This window comes from Terrapene carolina, unplaced genomic scaffold (genome assembly GCF_002925995.2).
Source record: "Terrapene carolina triunguis isolate 2854851 unplaced genomic scaffold, T_m_triunguis-2.0 Scaffold68, whole genome shotgun sequence".
In the NCBI taxonomy this organism is placed as follows: domain Eukaryota; kingdom Metazoa; phylum Chordata; order Testudines; family Emydidae; genus Terrapene; species Terrapene triunguis.
In genome coordinates, this window is record NW_020664419.1 from 21,857,677 (window position 1) to 21,879,208 (window position 21,532).

At 42.5% G+C, this 21,532-nt stretch overlaps 1 protein-coding gene across 3 annotated transcripts in view; it reads right to left on the reverse strand.

The window, feature by feature from the left end:
• Positions 1 to 21,532, reverse strand: part of ATXN7L1 (ataxin 7 like 1) — a 188,678-nt gene that overhangs the window by 124,385 nt on the left and 42,761 nt on the right. For 2 of the 3 annotated variants that reach the window (XR_003369658.1, XM_024208509.3), the window contains exon 3: positions 96 to 200. The exons of the other annotated variant lie outside the window; for it this stretch is intronic. Coding sequence is in view for 1 of the 2 variants with exons in the window: in XM_024208509.3 (XP_024064277.2) it covers positions 96 to 200 (105 nt within the window). In the remaining variant the exon portion in view is untranslated. The remainder of the gene's footprint in view (positions 1 to 95; positions 201 to 21,532) is intronic. 3 annotated transcript variants of the gene reach the window in all.

Here is a 21,532-nt window from a genome sequence, read left to right on the forward strand (position 1 = left end):
TTTGCAATGCCTCTGTCATGATTGTACGCAATGATTCTTATAAGAACCATACACTGATCTGGCACTGTAATCCAGGAATGAAAATTTTCACTTACCGCAGTGCGACTGGAAAACCTGTGGCTTGACTACCTGATTGCAGATATTGCACACTACTAGATAGAAATCGTCATGAGCTGGATAATGGCCAAATAAGTGCATATCTGTGGGAAAGTTAAAAAATATATACAAGTATTAGAAGTTATGCGTTAAGAGTATATTTAAAAGAAATTAAAGATACTGTAGGATTACTAGTATTATATTTGTAAAAACAAAAACTACGTAATATTCTCTGTAAGGACAGTGTTGGTGGTATGTTATCAAAATAGATCTTTGCCAGCTCTAATTTCTATGATCCTTTATTTAAGCTGCGGACAGAACATCTTATTCTGACAATCAGAATACAAGAAGAAGCACTCCTGTCTAAATACTTATTGGAAATAAATGTAATACTGAACAAAGCACTCAAGAACACGTTGTAAGGAACAGTCCTGCACTGGGAAAGGACTCACAAAATGAAATATTTATAGGTCTTTCCCATCTCTAATTTCTGTTATTATTTCAGCAAACAAGGAGCATGAGTTCTGCAGCAGCTAATGGCTTAAGAGCTTGGCTCTCTGTGGACTATTAGCAGATTCTACTTTTTAAGAATTAGAGATAGGACTCAGGAGCCAAGGATCTCCAAAGTAGCATTCTCCATTGACCAACTGGGAAACTCCATTAAATCTATCAGTGTTAGGTAAATGAGGCCCTTTGTTTTCAGTTTTACTGATTTTTACTGAAAAATTCCCAGGTTTTACAAAAGCGACTATTTTTACCGATTTTTACCCAAATTTGTACTGCTCAAGTACATGAAAATATTGCTTATGTTAAGACAATCCAATACATTACATTAGGTAGACACGGTTATGTTAATAATAAATTAGTCTAAGTGTAAATGCGAGGCTGTCAGTTAAAGTAAGAAAAAGTACTGGAAGAGATACACACACGCACATGCAGGTGTACATACTGTTAATGAGCAGTCCATGAAATAAACCACAGCATTAAATTACTTAATACTCTTACTTTTCTCTATTTGTGGCTTTTTTCTCTCTTCTCCCACCCCCAACACTAACCTCAATATTTACCCAGAGAACTGTGCATCCATTTTCACCCATTTTTAAAAATTGTTGTAACAAACACTGAGAACTTTCTGAAGTTTAAAAAAATAACTGAAAATGAAAGGCCTCGTAGGTAGGTAATGGTAGATTCTTTTGGGCAAACAATGAATGCACTGCTGAACTGTCAAATGCCTCTCTGAGTATCAACAATGTCAACTGTGGTCCATGCTACCCCACAGGACAGGTCCATTACTTATTCAAAGATGTCACATGATGGTGCCTTAGCACTACTTACTGCATCTGAAAGATCTATTCGAAAGCTTGTAAATGCTGCTTCTGTTCCTTAAAAGGTAGCTTTCAATTCAGCACTGCTTTGCCATTTAAAAGACAAACTCCATTTACTTAAATTAAAATTAAACATTAACAAAACCTTCTAGTGCAGGACCACCACAAAAATTAAATGGCTCTGAAACACTCAAAATACCAGCTGAGAATGATAAGCAGATGAATGTTTAAATATCAATTCTCTAATATACTTGTGACCTGTCTGCAAGTCTTATAACTTATCTTTATTCAAACAAGTAGCTTTTTCAGTGGGTGAATTAATATATTACCAAAGTTGTTTCATTGTTTCTTGATAATGGTAGTGCCAGAATGGTATGTTTTCGTTAAAAATCGTGTCACGTTCCGCACTGCCCTGTGGGAAAGCCCACAGTTCGATGCCTAGGACTAATATCACTCTTCAGGTTGAAAGGGCTGGGAGCGAGTATTTTCAGTCTCTCAGAGAGCAAGGGATGGAGCAGAGCAGAGCAGTCTCTCCATGATTCAATAAAGGAGCAGTGTTAGTGGACTTTAAAAGACCCTGATTCAACTATGGTTGGCCAGAACCAGGCCCCCCTCAGTGATAGACAATATAAATCAAGAAGAGATACTAAAGGCCAGGATGTGGAGGAAAGCAAAAGCCCCAATCTATACTGCTATTACAAAGTCACGAGATCTGGTTACAACATGGTCAAAGGTTATAGTTCAGATGAAACCTAACCGTGGCCCCTTAACCATTCTAAAGCCTTATACTTTCCAAGGTTTTAGCCTTGTTACTGGGACACAGTTAGGCCCTGTCCACACTATAAATAAACCATGTTGTGATTTAACCCCTTAACTAGTTACAGTTTTAGTGCAGATGGGACCAACATTGCATACTAAGCCCTGTTCCTGTTCACAGCTATTCGTTTTACTGGTTGATAAAAGAACAATTTGGCAGGCCATTTTATTTTAATTTCACATCTAATACAGTTATATAATTTTAAGAACGCTGGAGGCCATTCCTTCTGCTTTAGCCTGAGGTTGAAGTTATTGATCTTACAAACACTTTACATTGCAGTAGAGATATAGCAATGCTAAAGCCAGGGTTTTGCTACTGATTCTCCATTCGTAGATTCCCACTGTCAGAACCTTGTAACTCCATGATAAGGATTCCCTTACCAGTCTGAAACTTGGCACAAGCTCTCAGCTCAAGAATCATCCATTGCATTACATTTATGAAATGTTTCAGCCTCGTTATAAAGTTTATAAGAGTTTTGGAAAAAAAAAATTATTCTTACTCTTGCATCGCCTCTCCAAGCTCATCATTAGAAGCAAGCTCCCAACACACCAGGATACGCTAATTCAAAGCGGCACCAGACCCTGCCAGAGCAACTGATTCAAAACCTGCAGACATATCTCCACTGCTACAACGATCAACACCCTCCACAAAACAGCTTTCAAGCTCCATATGTCCTTCACATGCCTATCACAACATGTGGTGTACCTCATCTATAGCACTAAATATCCGAATAGCAAGTATGTGGGTGAAACCAGACAGTCACTACGCTCTCAAATGAACTCACACAGGAAAATGATAAAAGACAAAAACATCATCTGTGAGTGAACACTTTTCAAAAAGCGGTCACTCTATATCTGACCTACCAGTCCTCATCCTCAAAGTCTGAGAGCTGGAGAGCTTCAATTCATAACTTTGCTAGACATTAAAAATCATGGACTGAATAGAGGCACTGGATTTATGGCCTATTACAACAATCTATAACCCACTAATGACCCCCCCGCTCGCCTCCTTTCCCCCTTATGTCTGGAGTGGTGTTAATGGGCCACTTTACCTTGCATGATCCCTTGAAATGTATGTTAACTACTTGTGCTAAACACACTGTTCCACCTTGTATTGAGCTGTGACACTCTGATTGAATTTCCCAGACCTAAAGAAGAGCTCTGTGTAAGCTCGAAAGCTTGTGTGTCTCACCAACAGAAGTTGGTTCAATAAAAGATATTACCTCATCCACCCTGTCTCTCATTAGACCAATACGGCTACAACAACACTACATACTTTAAAAAACAGATACACACACACACAGAGACTTATCACTTGGCAAATAAAAAGGAATAGATAATATTTAAGAGTTACATTTTGTCACTGTTCTAAATTCTTTAAGCTTTTTTAAGCCTCAGAATACATCCCGTATACTAGGCCTTCAAAACTTGCCCAGTTCTGGGACCTACGTTAGTAGAAGTCCAGCTGTGAGAAATTACTAAAAAACAGAAGGAGTTAATACTCCAAGAATCTATCCAAGGACATGATAGAATTAGAAACCAGGCCAGGTCACAGTTATCAGAGAAGCAATTGCATCTCCACCACACACAATATTGGGGAGGCAAAATGGGGAATGAGGGGACTATTAATAGTACATTGCACCAATAGCAGTTTTTGTAGTACTGAGATGGCAAAAGTGGAGAAAAGGGTGAAATGAGTTGCAGAGGAAAGAGACAGAAAAGTCCTATGCCTCCTATGGCACCAAAGGGGGGAATGTGCTTGACAAACGTTGAATGTTTTCAGTGTTGGTATAGCTGAGTTGGTCCCAGGATATTAGAGAGACAGGGTGGATGAGGTGAGATCTTTTATTGGACCAACTTCTGTTGGTGAAAGAGACACGTTTTTGAGCTTACACAGAGCTCTTTTTCAGGTCTGGGAAAGGTACTCAAAGTGTGTGAGGTCCAATAGAAGATGATACCTCACTCACCTTGTGTCTCAAACATTTTTAAACACAGATATAGCTTGCATAGTTTGGTGGTCTAGTGTGAACAGGAATTTTCTTTTTTCAATGTAAATAACCATGTTTGCCATAAATAACCATGTGTCAGGGACTACAGGTCTTGACCTCGGGTCCATAGGGCTCTTAGAGGCTAGTAAGTTCCAATTTGCTATCCAGTGACCTGTTAGCAGATGACAGAATAGAAGCTGAACTCTGACAGAGGACACCAGGCCTGGAATCTGATTGGCAGAATGCTGGCAGTCCTGATTGAGTCACTACTTTTTTATAAACCCAGCACAGGAACAGGAAGTTGTCCATGCAACTGGGATCTCCCTGCGTCAGACTGTTTCTCCTTCAATACCTGCTCCTTCTACTTGCTACTGATCTCCTGGTAACCTGACTCTGACTGTCTCCTGACACCTGACTCTTGGTTTTGTCCTCTGATTTGCCTAGGATTCTGACCTCCTGGTATCTGACCTGGCCTGATTCCTGACTCCTGTTCTGACTATGAGGTCAGACCACCCATGCCCCGGTTGTGACACCACAATTGCCAAAAATCAGGCTATTTCTTTGATGGATAAAAGCACTTGGCCATTGTCTTTGTCTGGAACAAGACTGCAGCCTTCCATTACTTCTGGCAGCTGGTTGGCCAAGCTTGCAAAAGCCTTACACTCATCTCAATGACAATAACTTTTGAACACTGCAGCTAATCAATTCCAAATGTTCGGGGAAAGTTCTTGGCATCAGTGGCCAGAACTCTTGACTTCTGAGAAAAATTGGAAAACTGAGATGGGAAAAATGGGGGTTAACTGGAGCCCCATAACATCTTGTTAGTATAGACACAGCTTCAAGCACTTCTACAGTCCTCTGTAGATCAAACAGCTGGCTGATGGCCCCTCAGCATAACAATACCACATCTCCTCTCTGCCTGTCCTCCCACTAGAGTTTATCATGTTGACACCCAGAATGATGTCTCTCTCAGACAAATAATAATAATAATAATAAAATAATAATAATAATAATGGGGGGAAAGGGGTCAGGGAAAGTGGGGAATGGGGGCATGCACAACAAGCTCCTAGTGGGGGATGGGACAGGACTGGAGGACCCTAGTATGGGGAGGAGGAGGAGAAAGGGGGCCACGCAGAGTCCCTTGCATAGAAGGAAGGTATGAAAGGGGGTGCACAGAGAGCCCCTGTCATGGAGGGAAATGGCAGAGGGGGGAATGGGGACAGACAGAACCTCCAGCATGCGGGGGGGGGGGGGAAGATTGGGGTACCCTGGTAGGGGAGGAGGCAGACATGGGAGTCACAAAGAACCCCTGGCATGAGGAGATTAGGAATCACAGTGAGTCTCTCAAACAGAGGAGGATGGCACACAGGGAGCTTGTGGGGGGAATGGAGGGATGCAAGGAGCCACTGGTGCGTGCAATCAGCTCAGCCCACACAAGCTATGAAGTGCACAACCCTCTAGCGTGTATGCTCTTAGCAGCCAATGAGCAGGTTAGGAGTCTTTCAATGAATGCAGTGTCATCCATTTTCATACCAGAGTTCACAGCCTTCGAATAGGAGGTCTTCAATTGTTGTCTGAACTTCCTTTGAGATGCCTAAAGACTAGCCAGGATGCTCTCCTCATGGCAACAGAAATTGCCATGGATCTTACTGTGGTATTGGAGGCATCTAGAGTGGCCTGAAAGGCTGATCTGGCTACCAGCTGCCCCTCAAATTACTGATTATTGGATGCACTTCCAATTGTGGCTTGACCGGTGCCTAAGAGATACTCAGTACCGCCGCAGTGGTGGTAGCCAGCATCATAGTGGAGAGGTTCAGGACCTAAGATAGCAATGATGACTCTAGCTCAGCTTATATGTAGAGATCTCTCAGTACTGTGAATTATCTTATTACTGAGACACATGGTGCCACAAAAGCAGAGCAGGAGATTACAGTATCAGAGCGGAGAGTGCCAAAGTGATCATGTCACTGTTGGCGGTGTACCAGAGGCAGTTAGACCCACCTCCCAAGATGGTGTTGAATACCAAGTACCATGCGCCCTCAGGGCTCCAACAGCACCCAATTCGGGCCATTAAGTCCACACAGACTAGGATTGGTGAAGCAGTTTAAATCTTTTTGCTTGGGTCAGCTGAAGGGGCTCTACCCCTCTATTTCCCAGAGGAGCACAGCTCCTTTCTATCACTAGCCAAAGCTTTTTTCTCAGGACAGGGGCGCCATTTCAGATTCCGGGGGTAGGGGGGTGGAGACACAACTTGAACTGTGATTCCTGAGGCTACTTAGGCACTTTAAAACTCTAGTTTTTTGGAAGCTAACTTAGCAATTAACTGACAGGAGCCCTGTATCTAATTCCTTTATTAAAAAGAAAGAAAATTTAATAAGTATTAGACCCACTCAGCTCTAATAACAACATGTTCTGACATCTTATGGCAAGTCACTTAAGGGATACTGGTTACCTTTAAAATTTTAATGTATATTCTTACTTTATTACTAACTCTGTGGAGAGAGAGACCCAGTCAGGACCCCTGGGTTCTATCCCAGCTCTGGGAGGAGAGCGGGGTCTAGTGGGTTACAGCGGGGAGCAGATATATCTGGGTTCTATATAAGAACATCAGAATGGCCATACTGGGTAAGACCAATGGTCCATCTAGCCCAGTATCCTGTCTTTCAACAGTGGCCAATGCCAGGTGCTCCAGGGGGAATGAACAGAACAGGTAATCATCAAGTTGCCCTGTTGCCCACTCCCAGCTTCTGATAAACAGAGGCGAGGGACATGCAGAACATGGTGTTGGATCCCTGCCCACCCTGGCTAATAGCCATTGCTGGACCTATCCTCCATGAACTTATCTAGTTCTTATTGGAACCCTGTTATAGTTTTGGCCTTCACAACATCCCCTAGCAAAGAGTTCCACAAGTTGACTGTGAAGAAATAAATTTTTTTGTTTGTTTTAAATCTGGTGCCTATTAATTTCATTTGGTGACCCCCTAGTTCTTGTGTTATGTGAAGAAGAAAATAACATTTCCTTATTCAATTTTTCCACACCATTCATGATTTTATAGACCTCTATCATATCCACCCTTAGTCATCTCTTTTCCAAGCTGAAAAGTCCCAGTCTTTTTAATCTCTCCTCATACAGAAGGTGCTCTATACCACTAATCATTTCTGTTGCCTTCTCTGTACCTTTTCCAAATCCAATGTATCTTTTTGATATGGGATGACCAAGTCGGCACACATTTTTCAATATGTTGGCATACCATGGATTTATATAGAGGCAATATAATATTCTTCCTCTTATCTATCCCTTTCCTGATAATTTCCAATATTCTGTTAGCTTTTTAATTGCCACTGCACATTGAGCAGATGTTTTCAGAGAACTATCCACAATGACTCCAAGATCTCTTTATTGACGGGTTCAGCTAATTTAGACCCCATCATTTTGTATGTAGAGTTGGGATTATACTTTGCCAAGCGCATTACTTTGCATTTATCAACACTGAATTTCTTCTGCCATTGTGTTGCCCAGTCACCCAGTTTTGTGAGATCCCTTTGTAACTCTTCGCAGTCTGCTTTAGACTTAATTATCTTGAGTAATTTTGTATCATCTGCAAATTTTACCACCTCACTGTGTACACCTTTTCCCAGATCATTTATGAATATAAATGGGGCTAGGGTGAGTAGTCCTCCCCTACAAAACTGGAGGGGGGCGCTAAAGCCCTCTCCTGACCCCCCTAAATGGCACCCCTCTCTCAGGAATCTAACTGCCCTATCACATCTGTAACCAGGGCCATCACATTTGACAGACTTGGGAGCTAGCTGTTGATCTGGAGCTCAGGGCACTTCTGAACTCAGATTGAGCTGGTACAGGAAGGTCTTGCTTGCCTAGGTCCAAGTCAAGCCACAAAGAGCTATCCAAAAGTCTGATGTCAGCCTCCCTAGCTTTCTGGTTCTTTTAGAAAAGACCTACAGATGGAACATTTATTGGGGATATGCCCCAACTTAGGAGGGGGAGAGGTAAAAGAGAAAGAAAATTATGCATTTCCTGTATTCCCCCTGGCCTGTGGCTTCCCTAAGGTAGATCTGCTCCCTGCCCCCAACCCTACTTTTAATAGTTCAGAGAGAGCACATGAAATACAGCCACTCCTTCAGAGAGAAAAAATGGGGAATCATGTCTGCTAACTCTTCTGACAACATGGATAGGTTCAACCAATCAAAGAACCAGAGCAATCACCTTGCTAAACTTATCTAACCAGTTGTACCTAAACCAGTCCAGCTCAAAACTTAAAAGCACAAGCATTTGTCACAATATATTTTCAGACATCTTAATGGGAACAAAAATCTTTGCACAAATTTTAACTCAAGAAATACAAACGTCCATAAAATTGCCTCCACTGTCAAACTCAAAAACGAGCATATTTTGATAAACAACATTTCTTGTTACAAATACTTTGACCAAATCTAGTTGTCATATGGTAAACCTTTCACATACTAATGTACCTTTATCATCTGATAATTTACCACAATTGCCGTAGAACATATTTATATAGGACCACAGCCTGTGTTTGAAAACTAAATATTTGAGTAATAGCATGTAATATTGTCCGACATTATATGATTATGTGTCATACCCATGTGAGTGTGGGAAAAGGTAGAAGGGCAAAGGGATGGTAAAAGTTGACTGTAGAAATCCTGACTTCTATAGAATAAAGTCATAAGATCAATATTTCTATTAACATACTTTATTGCATTTTTCAGAGAATAAGCCTTACTGTACTAGGGAATTCTTGTGTTTATAGTTTTTATATTAGTAACATTTGTAAACAATAAGATAGCTGTATCCATAACATGATCCAATTTTGCCAGACTTTATTTTAGTAAAGGATGCATTAAAAAAACAGAAATCACATAAAACAAAGAAAATATGTTGCCTTTGCAGAGTGTGGCACGAACATTCAAAGGCTACTGCAGATGTCAGATATAATTTTTAACTTTCCATCATAATAGACATAGAAAGTAAGGATTACTTGTAGTAACAATCAAGGTCAAATGACTTATATGAAGTTCCTTCTCTACATGTAGAACACAATATACATAATCAGTTACATCTAAGTGTATAGAAAAACTCAGGAAAGGAATGATCCCTCCACTGCAGAGCTAAGGTGATCACAGCACCAAGGACCTCACAATGCTGACTGTTAGAGAAGTTGTATTTTATTATATAGGAATCATGCTCCCCTGTTAATTGTAAACATACATTCCACCTTATGTAATAATTGCTCCGCTGAACATTTAGTAAAATTATATTCTAAAAATTAATTTTGGTCATGTTTAATAAGTCAGTGTTGAAGTGAAACTTGTTTAGATTGACAAAAATGTCGCATTGATAGGTATGCTGAAAAACATCCATCAACCTGGACCCTCAGCTCAAGTTATAGATTTGAAAAACTCTAGGGCTAGAAATTTGTTAGATATATTCTCTCCCTCTCTAGATCAATGACAGTGAAAGAGAAAACCTCTTTCACTACATAAGATCACTTTTACAAAAATCTAATCTGAGTGATTTGAGAGGTGAATTGAAACCTGAAACCGAAACACAATACAAAGACAACTGCGCTGTTATGCAAGCATGTTTAGCTGCTCCCTTATGTTAGAAATAAGTGTCCACTCCTTCCATCTAATATAAGTTTTATTACAAGTAACAATTCTCCTTTTGTGAAAAGAGGTGAAGTTGCATCAGTAGTTAGTTGATATTGGTTTCATATTATTCTTGAAAATGCCAGATCCTATATGAATTTTCAGGGACTGGACAACTATAAAGATTAAATATTAATCACCTTGTTACCAAAACAACACATTTTTATGGACTGAGTAAAATTAAACTGAGTAAAACTCTTCTGTGCAGATGCTGCAGGTTCGCACTAAAAAGTTCCTACTTCTCAATAATTTGCCGCTGTTTGAAGAGGACTAAGTTAATGAGATCTAGGAACATTTTAGTTCATGCCCACAGCACCCACACAAGGGGATTACAGGGCAGCACTTTGGTGTGCGCCACTATTCACACCTTTGTAGTCTGAACTGCGGAGCAGTGTAGACGTGTCCTAAGTCCCAAAAAGAGAAGAAATTTGGATACATAGATATAGTATCAAGGTAATTCAAATTGTGAAATGTTAGCTCTGGCAAGTGACAAGACAATGGGTGTGATTTTCAAAAGTACTTATTTGATTTGGGAATTCAAGTCCCAGCAAAAGTCAATATGATTTGTGGTTCTAAGTCATTTAGGTGGCTAGTGCTTTTGAAAATCCCATCCTAGGTGAGCTACATTTTAATCAAATGCAAGCTGGTTTCTTTTCTGAACAAACAAGGTAAAGCAAGCTTGAAGTCACTAGTGTAGAAATCAAGGAAACAAAATTATATGAATTAGACCAAGTTGTTCTTCTTCAGGTAAGAGACTGGGTATTCATACAGCACCTAGTTCAGCTGATCCCCAGTCCTGATTGGGACCCTTTGGATGCTAACATAATACAAATAAATCAAAGCACCAAAGACAATGCAAGTGAACACACAAGTAGTCAAGGAGAAGAAAGCAGAGGGCAAATGACTTTCAACAAAGGCACTGAGGGCTGGTCTACGTTAGAAAATCAGATCGACCCAGCTACAGTTGTTCAGCCGTGTTAAAAAACCCCACACCTCTGAGGAATGAAGATAAACCGACCGAAAACCCAGTGTAGACAGTGCTAGGTTGATGAATTGTTCCATCGACCTAGCTACTGCATGTCAGGAGCTACTACAGTGACAGGAGAACCCCTCCTGTCAAGTGTAGATGTAGACCAAGGCTATGTCTACACTAGAACTTCAAAGCGCTCCCGCAAGAGTGCGGGAGCGCTGGGAGAGAGCTCTCCCAGAGCTCCAGGTAATCCACCTCCACAAGGGGAATAGCTCCGAGTGCTGGGAGCACGGCTCCCAGCGCTGAGAGCCTGTCCACACTAGCGCTTTAAAGCGCTCAAACTTGCTGTGATAAGGGGGGTGACAAGCCCTAAGAAGCCAAAGATAGAACAGTGACCAAGGAGAGTGGAAGGGAACCACCAGAAAGAAAGAAGCAGCAAGTAATCTTCACCAGTAGAGAACAGCCTGGGTGGTGACACCAGTGACTCATAAATAACCAAGAACGGTATGCTGCCTCCCAGGTGCTATGGCTAATTAAATCAATTTAGGGTGTTGGAGATATTAAATAATGTTGGGAATTTCCCATTAATTACCGTTTACACAGAAACCGATATCAACACTGACTGAAGGTTTAATTATTGCACTGCCTGACTGGGAATGGCTAGACATACTTGTGAAGAGTATCCAAGGTGGGAGTGGATTGATCTTCTCAGAGACCCTACCATAGGGGTAGTCAATAGGCAGATCGCGGGCCAAATCCAGACTGCCAGCTGCTTTAGAATGGACCCCAAAATCTTTTTATTTACTTATTATTAGCATTATTATTATTATTTTTTTTTAATTTCCTCTGGAGTCTGGGCCTTGACTATACCTTGACAAAGAAATTTGGACCTTGACAAAAAAATTTTGACTACCTGTGCCCTACCAGTTCCAAGTGCTAGTAAAGCAAGGAAAATTCTGGTACAGGACTCAGTGGTGTAAAGAGACATATTTTGGATTCACAGCACTAGAATGCTTTCTGTGATAAGAACCTGTTTGAATCTGAATTGGTTTGGATCAAACTGAACAACCAATCAATCATTTAAGTAACTTTTTTTTCCTGAAAGGTCCTAGTTTTTTTTAAATTAAAAAATATCTGAAAAGGTGTTTTTCTCCAGAACTCTGAAGGCCTATTGGATTACAAATGGTGCATGTACATTTCAAAATCTGGAACTATTTGGCTCGACAGCACCAGAACTTCCAGTACCACACATACCTTAGGAGGGCCGCAAGAGATTCTCAAAGATGCACATCTTTAGGATGCATCCTGAACACCTAATAAAGACAATGGGAACTCCTCCCCTCAACTTCTTCACATCTTAAAAGATCTAGAGGATGAAGCAATAACTAAATGCACATTTTCCCTCACTGAATTTTAAGGAATTTTAGTACTCACTTATTTTATCCTAGGAGTTTACCAACAACATAACTTGTGCAGGTGTCCAAAAGTGCATAAGAGGGAGATCATCTACTTATGGAGGCCTTACTTCACCATTTGAACTCCTTACAGGGTGTAAGAGAGCCCTCCCACCAACCTTTTTACATTTTAAATGGTCTGAAGTCCAGACCATTCCTCCAGCCCAAGATGTCCTTGTCTTTTTGCAGCTATACATTTGACTAGATTTTTCACTAGGCAGCTAAGTTAGCTCCATAACTCTTGTGCACTGAAGCCTTCCTCAGCTCAACACTTTACCATCTTACTATATGTATACTCAATTAATGATTTGCAAAGGCATTTAAATTGATCAAATCAAACCAAGATTCTTCTGGAACACTGAAAGGTGCTCCTCCTGACTATTTCCTTGCCAACTACAATTTTCTACTATTTCATTTTCATTTTCATTTGTAGGGCAGATTTAAAAAAAAAAATTATTTTACCTATGGGCTGAATTCAAGCCTAAAAAATTCAGCATAAAGTCTTGAACAATTCAGTAAGGTGCAGGTGACTTAATTGGAAACTGTTGTGTAACCTTCACTTTAAGGGAGTTTAATTTTAAGTCTTAAGGAGCTGCTGCACCTATTATAATGTGTTGTATACCAGACTCTCAGATTGTGGGTGGGACCTGAAACTTGTCTTTGTTTACAACTTTAAAGATAAAATGCCTGCGTCTTTCTTTCAGAATTCCTTTACGCTTGCTCCAGCTCCAACTACAGTCTTCCCATGCTCCCAGCAAGGCTGCCAGGAATCAGGAGGGTTCCCCCTGCCGTGATTCCTTCCATTGTACCAACACTAACCAAATTGATCATATCTTCTCTGCTTTCAATGCTTCTTATTCTAATGTCCAGCTGTGTTGAGTTGCAAAAGAAGAAGAGGTGGAGGCAGCAGCCACCTTAGGGTTGTGATGGCACAGAGGTGACGGAAGCAGAGGCTCAAGGGAATGGGAGGATGAGCTGAGAAAGATGGGAAAATACAAGGGGAGTAATGGGATGCAGGAACATAATGGATGAGATTGCTCCAGGTTTCACCTCAATCCATCCTGAAGGCTCATGGCTCCCACTGTCTGCCAACAACTCTCCTGTCCAGGCTGACCCAGGTTCTCCATCTGCCTTTAACCCCACCCTCTTCCTCCACACTGTCCCAAGCTTGCATGTTTAATTGAAATCTCTCAAAGAAGGGTTATGCTTTAGTTGATTTATGTGAATATGGTTTCTAGTATATGTGCTAAGGATGGGGTCTCAGCTCATCTGCTCTGAGCCAAGTGGGTGGGATGGAATATAAAGAAGGGGTGGCAAACACACTTGGACAAGATGGCTGGATTCTATGTTTATTTATGGTCTGTGAGCCAGGGTATAGAACTGTAGACTTCATATCCCCCTCTATATATACACATTAACTTCCAATGATGTGAGTGGGCGGTTTGCACAGAAATTAATGGGAGAATACCATATTTACATAGTAACTAAACTTATTATTTACTCTGTATCTTATTGTCACATAGTAAGAAAATCTGCTTCCTTTTTGGCCACTGCTACTTCTGCCCTTTGTTTCTCTTCTTTCCCCCATTTCTCTCCATCTTTGTCAGTCCCTCTATTCTTCCTTCCCTGTAGCAACCCCCAATTCCCACCCTTTCAGGCTTTTCTTTTCCCCATTTTCCATTCTATCTGCTAAAGTGATCAGCAAAGGAATAGTTAATATTATCTAGTGTTTATCACTGGGCTTTAGCGCAGATGTTGCAGTGAGATTAGGAGACAGAATCATTGTTTCAGGCTCTGTGCAGATTCAGGCCAACATCATGACTTCAGTTTATAGTTGGTTCATGTTTCAAAAGTTCTCTCTGCAGCTACCAAGGCTAGAAACTTACTTTTTAAAAAATGAAAGCTGATATTTCACACGAACTGAATGTGTCTAGTGGGCCAAAAATACATAATTCAGGACAGATCTAGCCCACGGGTCATATGTTTGACACCCCAGTATAGTTTGAGAACCACTGGTATATATTATATGTACATAGTCGTCTAGAGTCCTGTTATTGTACTGTATATTTTTCTCTAATTGTTTCCAGATAAAAATTCAGCTCTTATGCTCTCTTTAGCTAAATGGCTGTAGCGATGTCACTACACCAAACCTTTAAAAATAATCCTGCCAAGTAGGAAAGATGTCAGTACAAAGGGGCAAAACTGAGAACCTCAATATATAGCTTTCCTTGTGAGAGATGCAAGGGCACAATCTAAGCACAATTAAAATCAACTGAAGTATTTCCATTGACTTCAGTGAGAGGCTCTAAGTGAGAGGGTCCGTGACAAAATTCATTTCTTGGTCTTTGCCAGAGAAGTATAAATGACTACCTCTGACAAAAAGGCTTCTGTACTCCAGCTTCCCAACTATACTAGGGTTCATAATAAACATTTTGTATTACATTCATCTCAGCAGAACATGCAGAAATACTTGGCTTCAGAGAACAGCCTTCTAGAAATAAACATACCTTTGAATGTTCTATCTGGCAATCAAAATTAGCAGTGATCAAAACCATCAATTTATACTGTGTCGTCAGATTCAGAAAGGCAGTGTCACGCATTTTAAATAATTATTTTTACTAACATCTTCGATTACACAACTGATTTTTTTTTTAATGCTAGCTTCCTTATTACTATTTACTTTCTTACATTCTATTTAACTTGGACAGTGAAACTAGACTGGTTAAGTTTCACTTTCTGGTTCCCATGCGTGACCGCAGTCTTGATGTGTATCCCTCAATTAATGATCCTCCTTCTGTTTTGGCTCTCATGAGTGGAGGTGATGCTACCAAGGCAGCACCAGGACTGCCATAGCAACTTAAAATATAGTACACACATTGTTGGGAGCCTGTGTTGGTGTCCATGCCTACTAATTCGCATTTGCTTTTTGTACTTTGTAGTTTGCAGGTGAATTCCCGTGAGACAAATATCAAAGTTTTGTGGTAGCCGTGTTAGTCTGTATCAGCAAAAAAAAGGAGGAGTCCTTGTGGCACCTTAGAGACTAACAAATTTATTTGGGCATAAGAAGCTTTCATGGGCTAGAATCCACTTCATCAGATGTATGAAGTAAAAAATACAGGAGCAGGTATAAATACATGAAAGGATGGGGGTTGCTTTACCAAATGTTAGGTCAGTTTAACGAGATAAATCAATTAACAGCAGGATACCAAGAACTGGAATTAATTTGCAAACTAGATACCATCAGATTAGGCCTGAATAAAGACTGGGAGTGGTTGGGTCATTACAAAACCTAAACTTAATTTCCCCAATACTAATTTCTACCTCCTGTTACTCACACCTTCTTGTCAACTGTCTGTAATGGGCCACTCTCTTACCACTTCAAAAGTTACTTTTCCTCCCTTGGTATCCTGCTTGTCTCTGGAGCCCCACAGAAACTCCCACTGGAACTGGCGATGTTTTAGGGAGAAGGCCTGGGCACAAGAAGTTGGAGCTGGGGACTAGCTGCTCTGTGACATGGCCTGTAGTGGACCCTGCAGATTATTCATGCTCGAGTTTATGCTACTTACAGCACCAGAGTAATGCCTTCTATGTCCCCTCAGTGAGCAGCCATAGGGTGCTTAGCCACCCTCCTGGAGCCAAGATACTGGGGTTTGGTGAAAAGGGAAGGCTAGCAAAACCACCCAGGCAAAACAGACACACACGTAATAAATACCTTAGCCAGAACAAGGAGGAGGCTAACTTCTCCCTCTAGAAAGGACAGTTTCCTGACAACTCAGTAAGGTATACCACGTTCAGTTCCTAATGGTAATTATCTGTCAGTTTCATGGAAGAGGGTGACTTCCCCGCCGCCCACAGCCCCAGGGGCGCACGGTGGCCGGGAGCTCGGGGGTTCCCCAGCGGCAGATGGGAGTTGTGAGGTGCCCCCACCGCCAGTGGGGGCTGGAAGCTGTGGGGTACTTTAGGGGCCCATAGCAGCCATGAGCTGCGTGGGTTCCCCTGCTGCCCATGGCAGCTTGGAGCTCTGGGGGCCGCCAGAGGCAATGGGGGTACCTGCAGCTTCCTGCCCTTGGGGGCGGCAGAGAACCCTGCAGCTCCCGACCACCACAGGCTGAGGTCACGGAGGTCCCTGGAAGTCACGGATTCCGTGACTAAATCATAGCCTTGGCAATGAGCACTATGACAGTGGTGGTGGAGGAAGGAGGGAGTGAGTAAGGAAGGATTCCATTGGAGGAGGAAGTTGCCCGGCACACAGCCTGGGCTCATGCCTCCTCTGGAGCACAGTCTGCCATTGACAGAATATTGGGTCTAGGATGGATTCCTGCAGAGACCACATATGGTTGGTTACCACATTTCTTCTCAAGGAGTTCACCATGTCATTGCTGACCCCGGGAAAGTGTAGCACCAGTTGTGTCACTCAAAGCTGATGACCCCAAAGGCCCAGAACTTGATGGCTTCCTGGCAAAGAGGGGATGATCGAGCACCTCCTTGATTGTTTATTTGGTGCATCGCTGACGTGTTGTCTGTCAGGATTTGCACTGTGAAGTTCTGCAGAATGGGCAGGAATGCTATGCAGATTAGTCCAATGGCCCTGAGCTCCAGGACAGTCACTTCTAGTGTCAAGTTGTCCTGAAACCACGTTTTACATCCGAAGGTGGTTCAGGTGAGCACCCCAGCAATAATCATCATTGTTGGGAAAAAGACAATAAGGTCATCCCCTCCTTCTGACTGAAGAGACTGGAACCTGTCCTCTGGCAGGTTAGGATTAAAGCTCCTAAGAACTCTATAATCTGAGACAGTGTGAAAAATGATTTCTTGTGGCTCATAAGGAGTCCTAGTTGACAGTACAGAGAAAAGATGCAATTCAAGGCTGTCTTGGTCTCTTGCTGGAATCTGCCCCAATCAGCCAGTCATCCAGGTACAAGCAGCCATGTATTCTCTATTTCCTTAAATGCACCACCACTACCATCAGGCATTTGGTGAACACACACTATGCTGAGGAGTGTCTGCAGGGCAAAAACCTGTATTGATAACGGTTGGGTCCCACTGTGAATCTTGTATCAGGGGGTAGCCGTGTTAGTCTGTATCTACAAAAACAACAAGGAGTCTGGTGGCACCTTAAAGACTAACAGATTTATTTGGACATAAGCTTTTGTGGGTAAAAACCTCACTTCTTCAAATGCATAGAGTGAAAGTTACAGATGCAGGCATTAACTTTCACTCTATGCATCTGAAGAAGTGAGGTTTTTACCCACGAAAGCTTATGCCCAAATAAATCTGTTAGTCTTTAAGGTGCCACCAGACTCCTTGTTGTTACTGTGAATCTTGGATACTTCCTGCGAGCAAAGTGGAAAGCTAGGTGGAATGATTCATTCTGAAAGTCACAAACCAGTCTTGAGCTTGGAGGGATGCAATGATGGAGGCAAGCGTTACCATCCTGGACCTGAGAAAGTTTTTGTATTTCTTTAATCTCCTCAGGTGTAGGATAGGATAGGATGAAGACCCCTTTTTTCTTCTTTGGAATGAGGAAATACCAAAAATAGAAGTCTCTTTCCTTGTATTCCTGAGAAGCTTCCTCTACTGCTCCAAAATGAAGTAGCAAGGCCCATTCAGACTATAACAGTCTTGAAGGGTCCCTGAAGAGAGATGGGGAAAGGAAGGGGGGGTAAAGAGTCAAATTGTATGAGGTAGCCGGGGTGATTATCTCTAACACCCATCTGTCTGATGTCAGGACAGATAATACCCAGTGGAATGAGGCAAAGCAGCTTCTGAAGTTTGTGTTCTCTAGGCGGAGTCTGCCTCATCAAACCCGCTGACATGTAAAAGAAGTGTGCTTTGCCAAGGAGGAAGGTTGGCACCTCCTGTGGCATCTCAAGTGCCTTTTGGAGTGATATTCAGTTTAATCTGGGGTGGTAAAATGGTGTGCACTATCTCAGCTGTGGCTGAGGATGGTATAGCTTGCAGTACGGAGAAGGGTGTAAATTCCCAGAGAATGCAGGATAGCTTTGGAGTCCTTTAGCAAGTGCAGAGCAATGTCTGTCCTCTTGTTCAGCAGCTCTGAGCCCTTCAAGTGCAAATCCTCAACTGTGACCTGTGCCTCAGGATGTCCATTGCTTGAAGCCACAATGCTCTGCACACGGTCACCGTGATGGCCGCAGACCTGGCTGCAGTGTCTGCGGTATCCATTGCCACTTGCAAAGCCATCTTGGCCAACAGTCAACCTTCTTTCATTATGCTCTTCTCTGTTGTCATGACAGAGCTTTGTGAGGAAAGGTGTCACCCTGTTCCAGGCTAGAAAGTCATTTGGACAGTAGTGCCTGGCTAGTAGTGAGTGTAGAAGTACTCAAACCCTGAAAGGGGACCCGTATACCTCTTCTTGACTCATATGGCCATTGATGTCATGATATCTTGCATCTGCCACAGGACTTCAGCTGTGTGTAATAGGCCCTCATTAATGGGGAGGGCAATCCAGACAGGATGTCAGACTGCTTGTGAGATTTCTCTGAGATGACTGAAGTCCACACAAGGAGCTCCTGGAATTCCTTAAAGTCATCCAGTACTGAAGATACTGCTTCATCTGGCAATGATGAGGAGAAATATTTTGTTAGAGAGATGAGGCGCTGGCGCCATCAGCCCAGGATCTGCCTTCTCTTAATATTCTGGCATCAATGGTCTGGCCATTGGGGAGGGACACTTGTTTCTTTCTCTCTCAGTGGTGGAGACAGGGTCCTTGGTGCTTGTGAAGACAGGCCCCAGTACCCCCAATAAAGCCATGGTATCATACCTATATGAGTACAGATGACTAGCAGATTGTTGGCTGGACCAATGCCAGTCTTGACAGGCCAGTGATGGCTGGAACCTGTAGGAGAGCCCCACGGGGCTCTCAGTGGCAGTGACTACAGACCTCAGAGGGGCAGGTTCACTAGTCAATGATGGGGAGAATGTATGCCTCAGTGACAGTGAGGAGGAACAGACCTCTCCCCATCTAGTCTGACAGACCTCTCCCCAGAGGGCATGCCTATGTATAAGGTGCTTTTGGTCCTGGAGTCTCTACTGGTACTGGTGGATGTCTTGGTACCAACGATGGACCTGGTTCTACCCGAGCCTCATGCACCAAGGCTGGGGTGGATGCTGAGAGACGCGTCATCAACAATGGTGAAGTTTGCTGCATCACAGACTGCTCCTTTTTTCTATCCCTCAACACTGTGTGGGGCTTGTAGGATTTTTCTTCAGAGGGTGTGCTGTGTCTACTCTTAGGGGAGGACACTGAGATCCTTCTTGAGCTTCTGCCTCAATGTTCAGAGAGGCCCCTTTCAGTGCTCAACTTCAAAATCTGAGGTGTCAGTGCTGGCTTTGATGTTGAAGCAGAGGTCAATCTCTCCCCAACACAGTCTTCTCCACAGTAGGCTTGGGCATTGCTTGTCCACTCAGTGGGGTGTTAGATGATGCTGGCTTGTCTATTAATAGGTTTCTGGACCTTGTTTCCTCCACTTTTGATAAGACTTTCAGGAGCTTCAGCCTCGCATCTTGTAACGTGCGAGTCACAGAGTCAAGGCCAGAAGGGACTACCATATCATCTAGTCTGACCTGTAACTCACAGGTCACCAACACCACCCAGCACCCACACACCAAAGCCAACAACCACAATTAGACCAAAATGTTGCAGCCCACAGGAGACTAAACTACTGTGTGCCACAGGCAGAGAACAGGAGGGACTGAGATGCACCTATGACCAAGGCCCCTGCAATGGCAGGGAACTGATTAAGTGATATATACCCAGATAATCCCAGCATGTGACCCAGGCTGCAGAGGAAGGAGAAAAAAACCCCATCACCAACAATCTGTCTTGGGGGAAAATGAGTCCTTGCAGAGAATAAGCATAATAAGCATCTGCTTGGAATATATGATTCCCTCAGGCAAAAGAGACACCTACTGTGTTTGTCTTTCGAGGGTATTATTTCATTGCAGGACGGACAGGGCTGGAAGCCTGCAGGTTTTGAATTTGCCATTTGATAATCCCTGCACATGGAGTGAGGGGATCTAACTAATGAAGTTCATGGTTGATTCATGGAAGTCACAACAGAAGATCAGAAGTGGTTCTGAAGACTTGCAGAAGATATCCTATCTCCTAGAACTGGAAGGGACCTTGAAAGGTCATTGAGTCCAGCCCCCTGCCTTCACTAGCAGGACCAAGTACTGATTTTGCCCCAGATCCCTAAGTGGCTCCCTCAAGGATTGAATTTATAACCCTGGGTTTAGCAGGCCAATGCTCAAACCACTGAGCTATCCCTCCCCCTGACACCTCAGATTTCGAAGATCTTTAGCCTGAGCTAAGAACCTGCAGGTCAGACATTCACTGCAGCCCATCTCGCTGTCCTGGGTGGTAACAGGGAACCAAGGGAGGGTTGTGGCCACCCACCCATTATACATTCATATAAGAGCATGAGGCGATATGGGGCATGCGTGACCCCGGACATTGCTAATCAAAATCCAGTCTTGTGTGCATGATGTGCACATGAATCTACAGTGGAATCCCTGCTCAAAGAAGAAACTATACCTACAAAACAGTGATATATTTTTCCCTAAGAGACAATTCAGGATTTTAATTTTTTTAAAATTGTAATTAAAAGAGCAAAGTTTCATCTTTAAACAGGTATCGAAAACAGAAGAAATTCTATTCTACAGGAAATGTGAGCCTTTTTCACATTAAATCAATTCATGCAAATGATCTTTGGAATGTTTCTAAATATTGTAATTAAGATGTGCAAGTCTGTTGACAGTTTGGAAAGGCCAAAACAGGCTATATGAGAAGCAATGGAAGAGGCTGAGAAGGGAGGGAGAGAATCAGACTGACTTGAGAAACTCATTTGACTGGCTGAAGGGGTGTGGATAGGTAGTACAAACCTTTGTCAGTGTTCTCTCCTATGCCATAGTAGCCCTAGGTTTTAAGAAATAAGCACATACTAATGATGCAGGTGTAGTATTACTGCGTCCCAAACCATCAAGGATTTTCTACACGGACCTTCTTGGAACAGGAAGCTCTGTTAACACATGCATTATGAGAAATCCATTTATGGAAAAACATTCTAAAATGAGACAATTCACTTTTCTCTTGTGAATACTGTATAAAAAAGCAGAGTACATAACCATCACCTACTGTACAGACTATTGGTGATCCTCCTTTCATCAAGTTTCCCA